General features: G+C 39.5%; 1 protein-coding gene across 1 annotated transcript in view; it reads right to left on the bottom strand.

Moving 5' to 3' along the window:
• MYLK (myosin light chain kinase) overlaps positions 1-15441 on the bottom strand; it is a 192204-nt gene that overhangs the window by 91950 nt on the left and 84813 nt on the right. The window contains exons 7-11 of the mRNA XM_059852710.1: positions 14962-14998; positions 12568-13130; positions 10736-10939; positions 9516-9650; positions 3470-3622 (exon numbers count right to left, since the gene is read on the bottom strand). Coding sequence (XP_059708693.1) covers positions 3470-3622; positions 9516-9650; positions 10736-10939; positions 12568-13130; positions 14962-14998 — 1092 coding nt within the window. The remainder of the gene's footprint in view (positions 1-3469; positions 3623-9515; positions 9651-10735; positions 10940-12567; positions 13131-14961; positions 14999-15441) is intronic.

Below are 15441 nucleotides of genomic sequence, written 5' to 3'. Positions count from 1 at the left end.
CCCAGAAGTGCAGAAAACAAGCATCAGCAGAATATGTGTCTGCAGAGCATTAGAGCCCACAGGAGCACTGTGGCTGCCAGCCTGCCCTGCTGCTCTCACTGCCCACACCTCATGTGCTCCATTTTAGAAACATCCAATGGTGCAGCTGCCTGGGGCAGGGGGGCTGCAGAAATCTCAAGGAGTGTGCAGTGGGTCAGGTATTTTGCTTGTCATTTACTGCAGAGTTGCAAGGCAGAGGACATTCTCCTAGGAGTCCCAGCAGGTGCTCTAGCTTGATACCATACCTAGAGAAAGCTGGACCAGGCAATCACCTACCCTTCTGACATGAAGAGTCTGTTTGCAAAATAAGAGAAGCTTCCCACATGCGGTATTGATGTGGTTTAGCACAACAGAGCCTACACTATTCCCACTCTCCCTGCAGTCCATAATCATGTGTAGCACACCCAGGTACTGGTGTGAGTGTCAGGTAATTAAATATCCCTTTGACACATTTTTTTCTACAGGTGGACCTGACCTGTAACTCCTTGTCAGTGATCAGTTAACTGTCAACCACATATCAGAGGGCTTATCTCAGGAATGAGGCAGACCTGAAGAACTGTCACCATTCCTGGGAGTTGGCCTTACCTTCCAACTATACCAGTTATTTCCTCCATCTGCCTTGCTTTTATACTCTGATTGTCACAGCCTCAGCAAAACAGTAACACCAACTCACTACACATGTGCATCCACAGTCAATTAACTTTTCCTCACCTCAGTCTCCTATTCATAAAAAACTGATTAAACTATTCAACCATCCTGATTAAAATTATTAATAAATTCACAATAAATAACTTTATAATTTATTCATAGCCTGATTAATAAACTCATAAATAAAACTGAGTATCTGCAACCCCCATCAGTGTATAATCACCATATATTTCAGGTGACCTGAATGTACTCTGGATATCCCTGTTAAGAGCTGGTTGGTTTGCTTGTTTTTTTAAGTAGGATGCCTGATGTATTTTAAAATGGCTTGTATACCTATTTTCATATCACAGAACAATAAGAAAATTGTAATATGAAATGTGAAAATATGAACATCAAATACAATAGCATGCATGTGCAATAACAAGAACAAATCAGTTAAGCACTTGTTGTTTAAAAAACTTTAAAAATAAAATCTGCATCAGCCCCAAAGCCTCCCAGATTTTGATTTTCCTGTGTGTAGAAAACAATGCATAATAAAAAAAAAAATCCTACAATTAGTAGCAAATGGTACCAGTTCAGGAATTTCTATAACTGAGTGTTTGAATAACACTGAACCATATTTCTCACCTCTCAGGCTTACATGCATTAGGCCAACTGATCTAGCATTTAGCCAGTGCTCCCCACTCACTGCGAGGTTCAGGTAGAAATAATTCTCATGGTGAAGACATTTGTTAAGGTGTTTTTTCCAGGGAGCCCTGCTGAGTCTCTGTAGTTCCTCTCTACCTGTGTGTCAGCTTTGAGAAACTGCTGACAGAGGGAGGACAGCTGTCAGGGCTCACCTCATCTACTTAGTCCTTTACAAGGCCAAAATCAGCTTCACCTCGATTAACTTAGTTTCTCCACAGACTACCTGATGGATCTACCCCAACTTGCTCAGCCTTCAGATCACTTACCTAAGTAGAGAGATCTGAAGTGATCTGAATATGGTAATTTCTCACTTTAAATAAGCAGAAGACTGATGAATTTGAATTTTTTTATGACTATTACATTTCTATATGCATCCCATCCATATGAAATGTGGGACTTTTTTTGATACAGTGCCAAAAGCCTCTTACAAACAACTGAGTACCTTCACCCTTTTCCATACAAAACTAAGGAGCAACACTGAGGTTGCCCAGTGCTAAACAGAATTTATCCTGCTCAAAAATAAGGAAGAAAAAGACAACCATAAATGAATCTGAGACTGATGACTTAGAAGGAAAGTTATGCAGGGCCCAATGCAAATCATGCTGAAACTACTGGAAAAAAATCCCATTCTTGTATTTAACTGGACTCGGAACAGTAACCCTTTATTGGGAAAAGGACCTTTAAAATGTTTCCTACAATAACTTCCTTTCAGCTGTTTTTCTTTCTGTCCCTCAGCAGTCTGTTGGACAGGCAGTGACAAACTGCTATAACTTTGGGGAAAAATCATTTTCAGGTGAAAAATACCAAATACAGGCTTGAGTGTAGAGGGAGGGAGAGTCTGAGGGAAGGGGATTGAAGAGAGAGGCAGGAGGCAATAATGTCCAGGCCGTTAAACAAAACACCTGAATAGACTGATGCCAGGTGAGATTGAAAGAATAAAGACCATGATATTGATGGATACTACCTAAACATTGAATTTATCCATGGAATTCTGTCACCTCTTGTCTTCATTTTGAATTCTTTTAGGATGTGTTTGTTGAAAGTCTAGTACAGAATTATGGCTTTCATGAACAAATCAATTCTGTCAAATCAGCACTTTGTCAGATTTCTGAGACAACAAGTCACCTCAATTGCTTACTACAATGTTCTTCTGGTACTTTCACTACCAAAACTCCACTTACTTAGACTTATCTATCAGTTAGCTGATAGATGCCTGTTCAGAATTCTATCTGATTAATCCTGGCAACAGAACAAGAATATTGGCATTTGCTATCACAGCTGCAGTCCCTGGCATTGGTTTCTGCTCTGTCTTTCACAAGAAAGGAGAAGCATCTGCCTCCTCCCTTTAACATTCTCTGATGGGTGATATTGGTTATACTGCAGTTATTTTTTTTCTTTCAGCTGTCCAGGTCCTTTCTTACACTGGTAAACCTTTTCCAGAACAGCCTCAATGCTCTCTACACTAAGCCCTTGGGAAGGTCAAAGCACCTATACCTTTTTCTGAAATGTGCTTATTACTTTACACTACACTTAAGTGTGGTGGTGTTCACAGGGGTCCCAGGACAAGGGAAGAGATGAGAATCTTGACTCCATGTTTCAGAAGGCTGATTTATTATTTTATGATATATATTATATTAAAAGGAAATGATATATTAAAACTATTCTAAATGGACAGAAGAAAGGATTTCATCAGAAGGCTAGCAAGGAATAGAAAGGAATGATAATAAAATCTTGTGACTGACCAGAGAGTCTGAGACAGCTGGACTGGCATCGGCCATTAATTAAAAACAACCACATGAGACCAATCACAGATGCACCTGTTGCATTCCACAGCAGCAGATAATTACTGTTTACATTTTGTTTCTGAGGTTTCACAGGAGAAAAAAACCCAGCAAAAGGATTTTTCAGAAAATATCATGGCAACACTTAAGCACTTAATTGCACACACCACCAAGTAGGAGAAGAGGTACCCAGCTGAAAAAAGCTTGGAAAAACATGGAATCCACTCACAACCACCTCTGTTAAGGATCCAAAGTAATTTTTTGTTAAAAAAGATTATATTATTGTAGTAATTACAATAGTCAGAGATATTCACCTTTGACTGTGACCTGAGCACTGCAAGATGCCTGTCCTGTGTTGTTTTCAGCCAGACAGGTATAAATGCCATCATCTTCTGGTAGGGCATCTTGGACAGTCAGTTTTGCAACTCCATCTTCAAAAGTGGAATGGGCATATTGAATTGGCTGGTCTGCAGATAGAAAGGAAAAGAACTGACTTAATACATCAGCCACAAATTTCAAAAGCACTTTAGTTTTCAGTGAAATCTGGATGCCTAAGACCAGCCAGCCCATGAAAGTGCAGAGCCAAATCCCACTCTGTGCACAGCCATGGCTCGCTAGTGACTACATCCAGCAGCATCCCAAGCACAAAGCACAGCATGGTTGTCAGACAAAGCTCACCACCAGATTCACTGTGTGCTACTTTGAGTAGCAGCAAAAGGATAAAAGTTCATTTTGGATTCTCTTTCAGGTGGATAAGATCAGAACCGTGTGTTTGCTTCAGACACGGTCTCCATCTAGTAATTTGCCTCAAACTAGATAAAATGCAGAGAAAGCTAGATGTGCAGAATCTCTTGGGCATAGAGAAGCACTTGAAGTCCTCCAAGGGGTATTATGTAGTGGAAAACATTCCAAGAGAGACAGTAAAAGCTGCAATGGAACAGAAAAGCTGATTTACAGAAGCAATCTACGCCACAGTATGCCCAGTAACAGAAGGGTGCAGTCTCATCTATGATGATGTGATTATTAAAGAAGTTCATTTTAAGAAACTGCTTCCTTGCATTGGTTTGACATGCTTAAATATTAGTATGGATGGCTTAAAGTTGTCTTGCTATTGTTTCAGGAACTGTCATGAGTGTCAGCCTTAACTTTCTGAAATGCTTCTGCAATCTGTTTTCCCAATATTAAATAGTTTCCACTACTGACTCATCTTTGGTTGCTTTCCCAGTATATGCAATACTTAAGCCAGCCTTATACCTGTGCATAAACATCATGCTGGAAATAGAAATCATGGTCATCTAAGAGAAGAGGATGAAACAGCAGAGAAATTGTGCAGGACTGATCAGAAGATGTCTGTTGCTCGGGAGTTTGTGGTCAAAAAAGATCAAAATTCATTTCATTGCCAAAATAATTTTAAAGGACACAGCTCTGGGGTTTTTATGAACAGTTCTGCACTATGAGCAGGATAAATTAAATGATGGGACAGATTTTTCTCTCATCTCTGATGTTCCAAGGAAGCCAACTCAGAAGGCAGTTGTTATCTGTGCACTATCTATATGCATATAGTTTCATTCTGAAATACAAACATATGCCAAAATCAGCATCATCCAATACCTGCACATGTTATAAAATGCAGTAGATAATATTCATCCTTTGCTTATAACCATCTGTTAAGTTAGTAAATTTTCAATTGCATGAAAAATTGGGGTAAATATTTAATCAACTACTCAGAAGAATTTTAGAATAAAATCTTTCCAACCTTTGTCACAGGTCACACATTCTTATTTTTGGCTCCTCTGAGCTCATTTTCACTCAGTCACACACAGACTGTTGGAACTATTACACTAAACCACAGCGTTTCTGCATGTGGGAATAGCACTACATTCAAATACGTACAGGCTGAGCTAAAGCCCAAGCAGACAAAGCTTTCTGTTAGAGGACAAGGGACACTGGACTGTCTTCCTAGTCCACCTATAGAATGTCTCACCTGACAGGGTCCTTGCCTGGCATTCTGACATTGAAGCTGTTAGTGGTGACAAATGATGCCATGATGCTGTACCAGAAACACACCCAGGATAAAAGCTGCACCATGAAAAGCAGAACAATGCATTTATATTTCTTTTGTAGGTAATCAGATGAATAGGGAAAGTGTTCTGCATGGAAAAGCAAAATGTGGACTCCTTTACCATGTCCTCAAATTTTGCCAGGGGTCTTTTTTACTTCAGCTCCCAACAAAACTGGCTATTTTTCAGCATTATTCAAAAAATAGTGAATTCACTAACAGAACAGACTTTTCATTAGACCCTAGAAAAAGAACACAAGCATATCAGCCCTTAGGAATAACCTGCAGCAAGACTCTAAGTTACATCCACAGTACTTATAGTTTGATGTAATAAAAACAACTCTCCCAGTAGTGAAATGTTCCCTTCTCCAGAGGCAGAACAGTCAAATCTCGAGGACAGCTTGGCAGCAGGAACAATAACAAAAAATACCTTCCTGCTGGCATGTTATGCCTGAAGAAAGGAAATTTTCCCCTGGCCCATTTGTTAAGAGCTTTCTGGACAAATCACAAAGCTATCCTCAAACCAAACACTACTGAGAATTGTTATGCTAAAGTCACAGTCATATTGTTCTTAAATTCAGCAGAAAGAGGTTCAATTAAACTTAAGGAGAAAGAAAACCCACAAAGAAAGCAAAATGCATAAAAAGTTACTTAAAACAGTCATACACTCCTTAGTCCTGCAATTGAAAAGGAAGTTAACTAGAAAGTATTTTAAAAAGATAAAGTAAATTGGAGTTACACACTGACGTATTGTCACAGAACTAAAACACAGGAATTTTACTTTCAGGGAAGTTGTCAGTAAATCTGAAAATTCAGAAAGAAACTTAAATAAAATGTAGAAGGAGAACAAAAAAACACCAGAAGGAGAAAAGAACCACCTTGAAAAAGTTGGGAAAAAAGGTTTAATGGCAGAGAAGAGTAAGAGCTCGGATGAAACTCTTAGTTCAGTGAGGTAGTTCTTATTTGTGGACTCTCTATGAATATGGAAAACTACTTATCCTTACAGATGGTAAGAAGTAATTACAGACAATGCAGAGTATACATCATCTATTTTTTGTCTCACTTGACCTGAAGGAGAGGTCAATCTGTCTAATGCTTGGAAAATATTTTGAATTGGTATGTAGTCACAGCTGGTAAATAGTCTTGGTATCTAAAGTAGTACTTGGATGTAACATTGTACAAGTTGTTGCAAGGCTTTCAGTTCTCAGGTGGTGTAGATTCCTTGGAAATTGGGGCAGGCAGACTGTTCAGTGTCCAGGGATGGCCATCCTGGGAGGGAGCAGGTTCTGCTGCCTTCCTTTTTTTTTTTTTCTTTTTTCTTTTTTGTTTCTCAAAGTAGCCTTTTGTTTCTGCTTTTTATGATTGATAACTTGGCCTTTGCATTCATTATTTCACCAAGATATACATTCTTTCTCTACTATTCTGCTCAAATTAATTCTGGTTTGTTATTATTGTCATGCTTGGAAGACAACTTGAATTTGATATTTTCTAGTGAACTTTACACATCCTGTTCCATGTGATTTTTATTTCTATGGAGTTCTGCAAAAGTGCTGTATTTTGAACAGTAGTGGGATTGCTCACAGCATATTGCTTTATCCTCTGTCCTAATAGAGTTCAGTTGTGAATATAAAAAGCTTTATATTGCAGACAGGGAAAGCAGATGCTAACAAACCTTTTTTTAAAACAGAATTGGTCTGCCTGCCTCCAGTTATATACTGTGAATATACTGTTTTCTTCATGGGGCCAGTTGATGAAAGGCTCCACCATGTCATTTTGCCAAAAACACTGTTATGTCTGCTTGGAGTAATATTTCACAACTTTCTCCTTTATTTGATCAGGGATATAAATATGAGGAGTTTGTAGTATCTAGCTAGGTGGTAGACAGGAAGGAAATGTTTGCATTCACGTGGATATCACAACAGCCTATTTGATCCTGAAGTAAAATAATAACCCTAGGAGCATACATGGAATTATCAACATTAAACAACTGTTTATAATCCTTTCACATTTGTATCAAAATGGTATATAAACAGTTATGTCTCACAATCCTATGCAAGACAGAAAAGCATTAAACTATAGTGATATATTTCAGCAGCCTGGAATGAAAGTCGTGTGCTTGGGTCCTCAGAGTAATATATGATGTGTCTAATTTTTATTATTATTAGAGTTTCTTGTGCTTCTGTTACACAGACTTGTCACTGTCTTTTGATTTAGGAGCAGAGTTAATGCATTGACTCTCACTTACAGAACCTTAATGGGCTGAAATCCAGCTAACTAAAAAACCCCCACCTACATTGTGATATTGAGCCAACTGCAGTTAGAAGCTTGGATGCAATGTAAACATGATTATACCTGAACAGGGCAGACATATGGATTCAGCGAGAAGAAAGGTCAGTGTAAAACAAACGACCTGAAAAAAGGCAGGAGGACACAGTGCATCACAGGAACATGTGGGTTATTTATGTCTAGGCTTTGTTTCTCAGGAGACAACAGTGTTCTGATTAGAACATGGCTAGATAAATGGAGACCATATATCTGTATCTGATGAGCTGTAAGTCATTTGAAAATCAACCCAAAGTCAGTCATCTGAGACAGGAAGAAGCTCTGTATGTGAGGATAACTGAATTTAACTACATCAGTCAATGTCTAAGGAAACACTAGGAGCAAGGGTACCTTGGAATATGAACATGAAATGACTGACTCAGAGCTGCTCCTGAGCTGCAAGACAATTCTTGAACTGCAACACAGAGATTCTACTCACATCTGCAAAGGAGGAACTTCAGCATAGCCTTCAGACAGAGAAACAAATGATGTCCAATGGGAGAGTGTCAGAACCTTTACTCACATGTTTTGTGTTATTAATAAAGCACTGGCCTTTGTATCCTGGACATGGAGTTTTTGGGAAGGGGAACAGCCCAGGCTGTGAGAACATGCCAATCTCAAGGTCACGGTTCATTTGCCCTGCCACCTTTTTCAGTTAGTCCATTTACTCTGAATAGCTAAAGGAAAACAGTGATCATGTGCAAATAATTAATTTTAAAATAATCCTGGAGCAAACATCTTTATGGCAAAGTATGCTACTCTTTGTTTATAACCACACACACACATACACACACACACACACACACACACAAACACACACACGATAGCCTGGGAGAGTCTGAAAAAAAAAAAATCAATTGCACTTCTGGAGTAAAAGAGGTGATCACGAGTTAAACTGAATACATTTTTCTAGTGTTTTACAGATATGGCTTTTAATAGAAAGAGTCCTTAGCCAAAACACGTAGTGCCTGGCTCACTGAAATAATTTGGAATAGAAGCAAAACACTGATTTTTGGGTCTAGCTCTGATATTAGGAGGCAGTTAAGGAAACTTGACTATTCAGCTGTGAAATCAGTGTAGGGTAGGAGATTATACAGTCTGATAAAAGTAAAAAATATTTTACTGGGTTTTTCAGTCAGCTTTAGGCAAAGGTTAGAATGTCAAGGAAGATATTCTAGTTGAGAAGAAACCAGAAGAGCTTTGATTTCAAGATCTTGGGAACAGAGCTGCTAACACCTATTAGGACCTACCCAGTTGATAGAAGGGTGGAATCAGGCATTGGTCTCCTCCCTACCTCTGAGTGAAATACTCAGACTGAAAAGCATAAACACATGTATTGAAAAATTAATGATGTTTAAATGATCACTTGCTTTCCTATCTCCACCTTAAGGTTGTTTGCATTGTACAGCTGGAATTGTTTACAGCTGGTCTGTGTGCTAATAATGCCAAGGTGGCAAGTTTGATCCCACGGGCCATTCACGTAAGAGTTGGACTTGATAATCCTTGTGGGTCCCATCCGTCTCAGAATATTCTGTGATTCTGTGATACTTTGCTTAGAACTGCAGGATTCTGTGGGATCATGATGCCAACCTTTTATGCTTCGAGCAGAAGCTCCTGCCAAAGGCAGGGGAAAAACACAGTATTTAGCACAGGGCAGCAGCACAGCCATGTGGCACAGCCCAGGTAACTCACCTGGCACAGGGATGTCCCCAGCAGCAGCCAAACCGTGTGACACAGCCCAGGTAACTCACCTGGCACAGGGATGTCCCCAGCAGCAGCAGCACAGCCGTGTGACACAGCCCAGGTAACGCACCTGGCACAGCCGTGTCACCAGCGCACCCTGCTGGACACTTCGCAGAACTGCGGCAGCACAGCCCCTGCTCACCTCAGGTGTCCCAGCGGGCTGTATTAGGGTGATTGAGCGCGCTTTGGGGTGTCAGGGCGTTCATGCAGGTGTTGCAGAGCAGGGGATTCCTTACCATTCAGAAGCCATGTGATGTGGGGCACAGGGACCCCTCCCACACAGCACTGCAGCACAAAGTCTTGCCCTTCACTCACAGTGCATCCTTTCAAGACACTGGAAAAGCACGGAGCAACCTCTTCAGCTTTAGGCCCTTGAAAAACAAAATTAAAACAATTCTTTTAACTTAAATTGATGAAATTAGTTTTACTAATTTACATAGAGCCATTTTCTAAATATGCTTAGATGACACAGCTGGACTAACCATGGTGAAATGTTTTATTGGGGGATAGAAATCATTTTGAGCAGTGGACTGGTATAGAGAAGTCATTCTTCTCTCATCTCCTAGGCAGGCATTGCCAGGCCTCAAGCTCTGTTTTAGGTGGTGATTTCCTATGCCATAATTCATCATTTGCAGCCCATCTCTAGAAATGTATGCAGCATATTAGCAGAAAGCTCAGCACAAAGAAGAAGATGGCTAATTCTCTGCTCTTGTTTGTCTTCTCACAGTGAGAAACAGTGTGACTTAAGGATGCAGTTTAGAGGTCTCTCATGAGACAGAAAGAAATTATCTTGGGTATCCTGGTTGAACTTCAGGCACAGTAAATGGAGAAAAATTTCATTAACATGAACATGGATCCAGAACGTAACTTAAAACCAGGTGAAAACATTACAACTGAGGACAGGATTTGCTAGAATCAACAAAAATTTCAAGCAGACCAGCAGGACACTGCCTGCAAGCTTAAAATAATTTGTGACTGGGACATGTTCTTGAATGTAGCAAATCATAATTCTCATTCATTCCCTTTTCTTCTTATTCACTCTACTGCACAGAATTGGCTTGTACTCAAAAAACATTTCAAATCTGGAGTGTAGAAATGCCAAGCAACTTCAAAAAAACTAAATTCAGAACAACAATAATAAACCCACTGACAGCCTGCATTAAATACAAGCATTAACAGGAAACCTGAGTAGAGAGAAGGCCTCCCTGTGTACAAACCATGTATTGAGATGGTTTTAGCTATACAAACAACAAAACCCACAATATGTCAGAAGGGAAACTGATGCACAAAGTGGCTTGCCAGCTATCACACACCACTTTACTCACAGAGGTAGGGCTCAGAATTAACCTAAACTGAGAAGTCAAACAAAAGTTATGTAGTAACCACCCTCTGACAGCTTAAAAAAAGCCCAGCCACAGTTTCCAAAGTGCAGATGAGCTCACAAGAACTTACTTACTTCTGACAGTTAACGACCAGCTGGTGGAACTCTGGCCTTTGGGGTTGGCAGCTGTACAGCTGTAAGATCCACTGTCTCTCAAGTTGGCTTTCTTTATCCATAGGCAATGAATTCCATCTTCCTCATATATTTGGACATCTTCTCCAGCTTTAATAGGTCGACCTTCTTTGAACCACTCCACATCTGGTTTTGGCTTCCCTGAAACTGGACAATCAGGCATTTGGACTTTTATCAACAGGTACTTGTAATTAGTGTTACTTAGTATATATTTAATTAGTATTATTTACCTTAGTATAAATTAGGTACACTTTACACATACATAATTATATAAACCTTAATGGGCAATACACAAAACTGTTGTCAGAAATGTTGATATTTCTGATACTCTGAAACTTCTCAGCCAGTCCATCTCTTAAAATAACAAATACTTGGTAACATGTAAAACCATATCTGGAAAAAAGCTTCTGGCTAAAAACTGTTACAAGTCACAGACAAAATGGATATGAAACTGAAACAGAGAAGGTTCTTTCCAAACACAAACTCTTCTTTACTCAGCACTGGCACAGGTTGCCCACAGACACTGTGGACTTTCCCTGCCCTGGAGATATTCAAAGGGCACCTTGATACAGTCCTGGACCTGCCTGAGGTGAGGCTGCATGAGCAGGGAGAAGGGCCAGTGAAAGCAATCCTGGCCACCATCTGCAGAGAAGATTCTCAGGAGACTTTCTCAGATTACTTATCAAAGGGATTAGGGATGTCCCACTGTGATTTCCCTGCAGACACCTTGCCTTGAATGTAAGAGTTTGTGCTTTGGGTCCAAAGCCAAACAAAAAGACATTTACTGGCTGCAATAAAAACTGGATGAACTCCTTGTTTCTCTATGATAGGGGTTGTATTTCCCTACCAATCAGGGTCATGAATTAGTTAAACCTTGCAAAGTGTGTGAGATACTCTAACAGAAAACAATTCATGTTTTTAGTAATATACCTGAAAAATAAACTGTTAAAAATGTGGCAGGATCTTTGGAATCTTTTCTCCACTCCAAACACTCTAGACTTGTGATAGAAACTATATTCTATACTCAAGGGGCAAGACTCATCAAGAAATTAAATACATTACCATGGTGTTGTGTGATTTTTTTTTTTTTTTTGCCTCTAGAGAAACAAAAAAACAATTTCTTTCTCATTTAAGTAAACACTTCGAAGTGTAAATGTTATTTAAAAAAAAAAAAGGAAAATGCTTCCAGATTATTTTCTAAAATTGCAATTAAATAAAAAAAGAGAAGTGCTCCAAATCTACTACCCAGATTCAGCAAAATGCAACTCTCATTACTCTTCTAAGAGGTTAAAACCCATTCATATTCTGTGGAGAAAACTATAAACCTCCCTTTTAATTCTTACTTTATCATTTCAGCTTTTAGGAAGCTCTGAGATCATGCTGACCAAATATGAGACATAGAAATAGATGCCACTAGGGAGAGAAAGTGACTGATTGCATTTTCTCCTCTGATTTTTTTGGCTCAAGGGCAGTGTCACTAATTACACTTCTGGAAAGTGTACCATCCATTTTCTCTCTTGCACACGCATATAAGAGGGTCTAAACTACCTCCTAGAAGGAGCAGCATTGGAAACCCCATGGACATCATGGCATAGGTTGGTTTGAAAATTTCACTAAGTGTTGTTGAAACAGCACTGAATTTTGCATCTGTTTCCAAAAGGCTTTAGGAGGAGAGCAACTTTCAAAGAACCAGGAATTGCTTTCCACTTCTACACATAGAAAGGGAACACCTTTCTGACTAAACCCAGGGGTTCCAATAATTTTCATCTCTTTACCTTTGCTCTTGAATTTAATTTCCTGGCCTTCTGATGCTTCCAGGCTCTGTGGATGGATCTCAAACTGAGGGGGAATTCCCAGGGGCTCCCTCTTCTCCTCCATGACAGCCCCCTGAGCTCCAGACCTGTTTTCTGCTTCTCTAGTCCTGGGACTGACGTGCCCTGTAGGAGGTGGAGTTTGTTGAGCTGACATCAGGAGCTGCACACCCCTTTTCCTGTTTTCACCCTGTCTGATAGAAGCGGCCTGGGATTCTGCCCTTGGTTCTGGTTGCAGTTTGACAGATTGTAGTGTGATGGTGCTTGAAGTTTTCTGCAAGACCTGAGGTCCCTTTTTTCCTTCTTTATGTTCTGTGTTGGTTTCTTGGTGCTGTCCTTGCTTACTTTCTTTGGCTTCTCTGGTGATGTAAAAGGACTCTTTCTTTGCTGGCACCCTGTCTTTGGTTTCAGCCATGAGTTCTGTGCTGCTGGATTTCAGCTCTTTAGCAATCCCATTGCTGGTTGCCTGTTTGAATTCTGAATTTTCAACAGCTTTAACAGCAAGTGTGGTTGGTTTTGATGGCATGCTGAAGGAAAATGAGAAGTTTGGAGATACATGACACTCTATAAAGACTCATTATTATCAGTAATGAAATAAATATATAAGCCCTCAGCAAGAAGATGAACTGATTAACCTTTAGATTCTTTCACACAGATCAAGAAGATGGGTCAAAGAGGTGAAGTGAAAAGCTTCATAAGATGAAATCAGGGCTCAGACACTATGTCAACTCAGAAATTTCTGGATATAACTCCACTGCTCAAGTTCTAACATGTTTTGTGAGTGAGACATTAACCTTGCATGCACTGCTTTAGATGGGAAGCAATTACATGAGATCTGAATGACCATGATGTAATACTACTTGATGCTTTAATAAATTGAGGTCATGTATAATATAGCTCAAAATGTCACATGAAATAATTCCCTAAAAGGAAATGAAAATGTAAATTGTGAAGTAATTTTACTATTTCTAATTATGGTGCCTTGTAATTCAGGTAATTTCAAAACAGGACTGATAGGAAACCAGACCAAAGGCTGGGGAGGAAGAAGGGGTGTTGGCACCTTAAAAACTTGACAGGATGTAACAATATCAGCAATGCAATTAGTAGGAAGAGTTTCTCAGAATTATGATTGATCTGCTGCTCAGTACTTTGGGGAACAAGAGTAGCTGACCAACTGGGGACTTAAATCTAAGTCTCCTTCATTGAAGGTGACTGCCTTGATCCCTAAGCTGTTGCTTGTAGAGCACAGTCTGTGTCTCACACATCCACAGAATTACTCCAAGGCAGAATTGGAACACATCTGAAATAAAGGCAGTAATTTCCAGCCCAGCTGTTTTGCTACACTTGGTGCCATTAATTTATTCTCTCAAGGAGACTTGGGATATTTACTGGGGTACTTTTTTCAGCTGGAGTTGGATGTACTGTTTGAGATTTGCAGTTACTTTTCAGGAAGTAAGACTTTTTCATTTTACAAAATATCTTTTTTTTGTGTGTGTGAATAAATGATGGAGGATGCAGAACTACTCTGGAGAACCACATGCATGGGGAGTTCTGCTTCTAGTGCTGCACAGTTTCATTTACACTAAACTTACTTTCAAGTATGTTCCTAAAAATCACACAGATCTGAAAAACAGAATAGCACAGCATTTTCAATTCCACTTTGCAGTTAGGACAGTATGAGCATGCCATTTAGAAATCTCATCCAGGGCATGTGAGAACAGATTAAACATCTCAACGACTATAGAGCAACTGGCCTTCATCAAAGTGTCTTACACAGACAGCCTTGAACTTTTCACTCCTGCATTTCCCATTAATGAAGAAAAGTAATTCTGTAAAATAATTTTAAAAATTATAGTAATTTAATTTTTGAAATCCCGATAAAAGCCTAAATACTAATTTTTTCTTTCTTGTTACTTCACCCCTACTTTTGTATGTATTTTCAGACAACAGCAAAGACCATGGCCATAGCATGTTTAGTGTATGACAGGAAAGAACAACTAGCTCAGTACTAGGTGCACTCAATGTTAACTCCAGAAATGACATTTGACCCTCAGGTACAATGTAGAATTTCTGCTCACATAGCTTGATTTTTTTAAAATTTTGCTTTCCTGAACCACACCAGAACTCTGTACTTCATAATGTTGCCACCAGTTCCACCAGCTATTTCCTATGAGTCTACCAGGACAGCTTAATCAGGCACAAGAGAGAATCTTATTCCAAGAAAACATTTTCTGACTTCCTAATATAGACTGACCCCCCAAAAAATTTATCAGTTTGTGAAGAAAGCACATGCATTAAATGTCAAAATCAGTGCACTGCAATTAAATAGTCAGAGAAAGTACTCCAGTAAAAACATACCAAGGTGGCTGAGTGTATATGTCGGTCTTATCCAGACCTGAAATATAAAAGAAGAAACAGGCAAATTATACACACAATACTATGCACAATTCCAAAAATCTGGAAGATTTTAGGCAAAAAATACACTTAAGAACCTTCACTCTTCAAATTTTCAATGCATTGAAGTCAAGATTGACTATCACCACACCTGGAATTGATATGGACAACAGGAAGCTGCTCAGCTGAAACACAAAGAGGTCTGGGTCCATTTTGTGTCATTGCTGCATCATGTTCTCACAACTCTGCAGAACTAAAGGTTCAGGGACCCCCCAAAAGCTCTGTGTTGGGGGAGAGATATATGGAAGAGTTTCCAACTGGGAAGCAGCTTATCAAATCTTATGGTAATTCCACAGAGTTTTTAGAGGTAGAGGAAGACAAGCTATCAGTCAGTCCTACACCTGAGCATGCTCACAGTGAAACATCAGCAGTCCTCTGGCTAAA

The sequence above is a fragment of the Haemorhous mexicanus genome, chromosome 8 (assembly GCF_027477595.1).
Source record: "Haemorhous mexicanus isolate bHaeMex1 chromosome 8, bHaeMex1.pri, whole genome shotgun sequence".
Classification (NCBI taxonomy): domain Eukaryota; kingdom Metazoa; phylum Chordata; class Aves; order Passeriformes; family Fringillidae; genus Haemorhous; species Haemorhous mexicanus.
The sequence above is the reverse complement of the archived record's forward strand: the minus strand, read 5'-3'. Positions and strand labels throughout refer to the sequence as shown.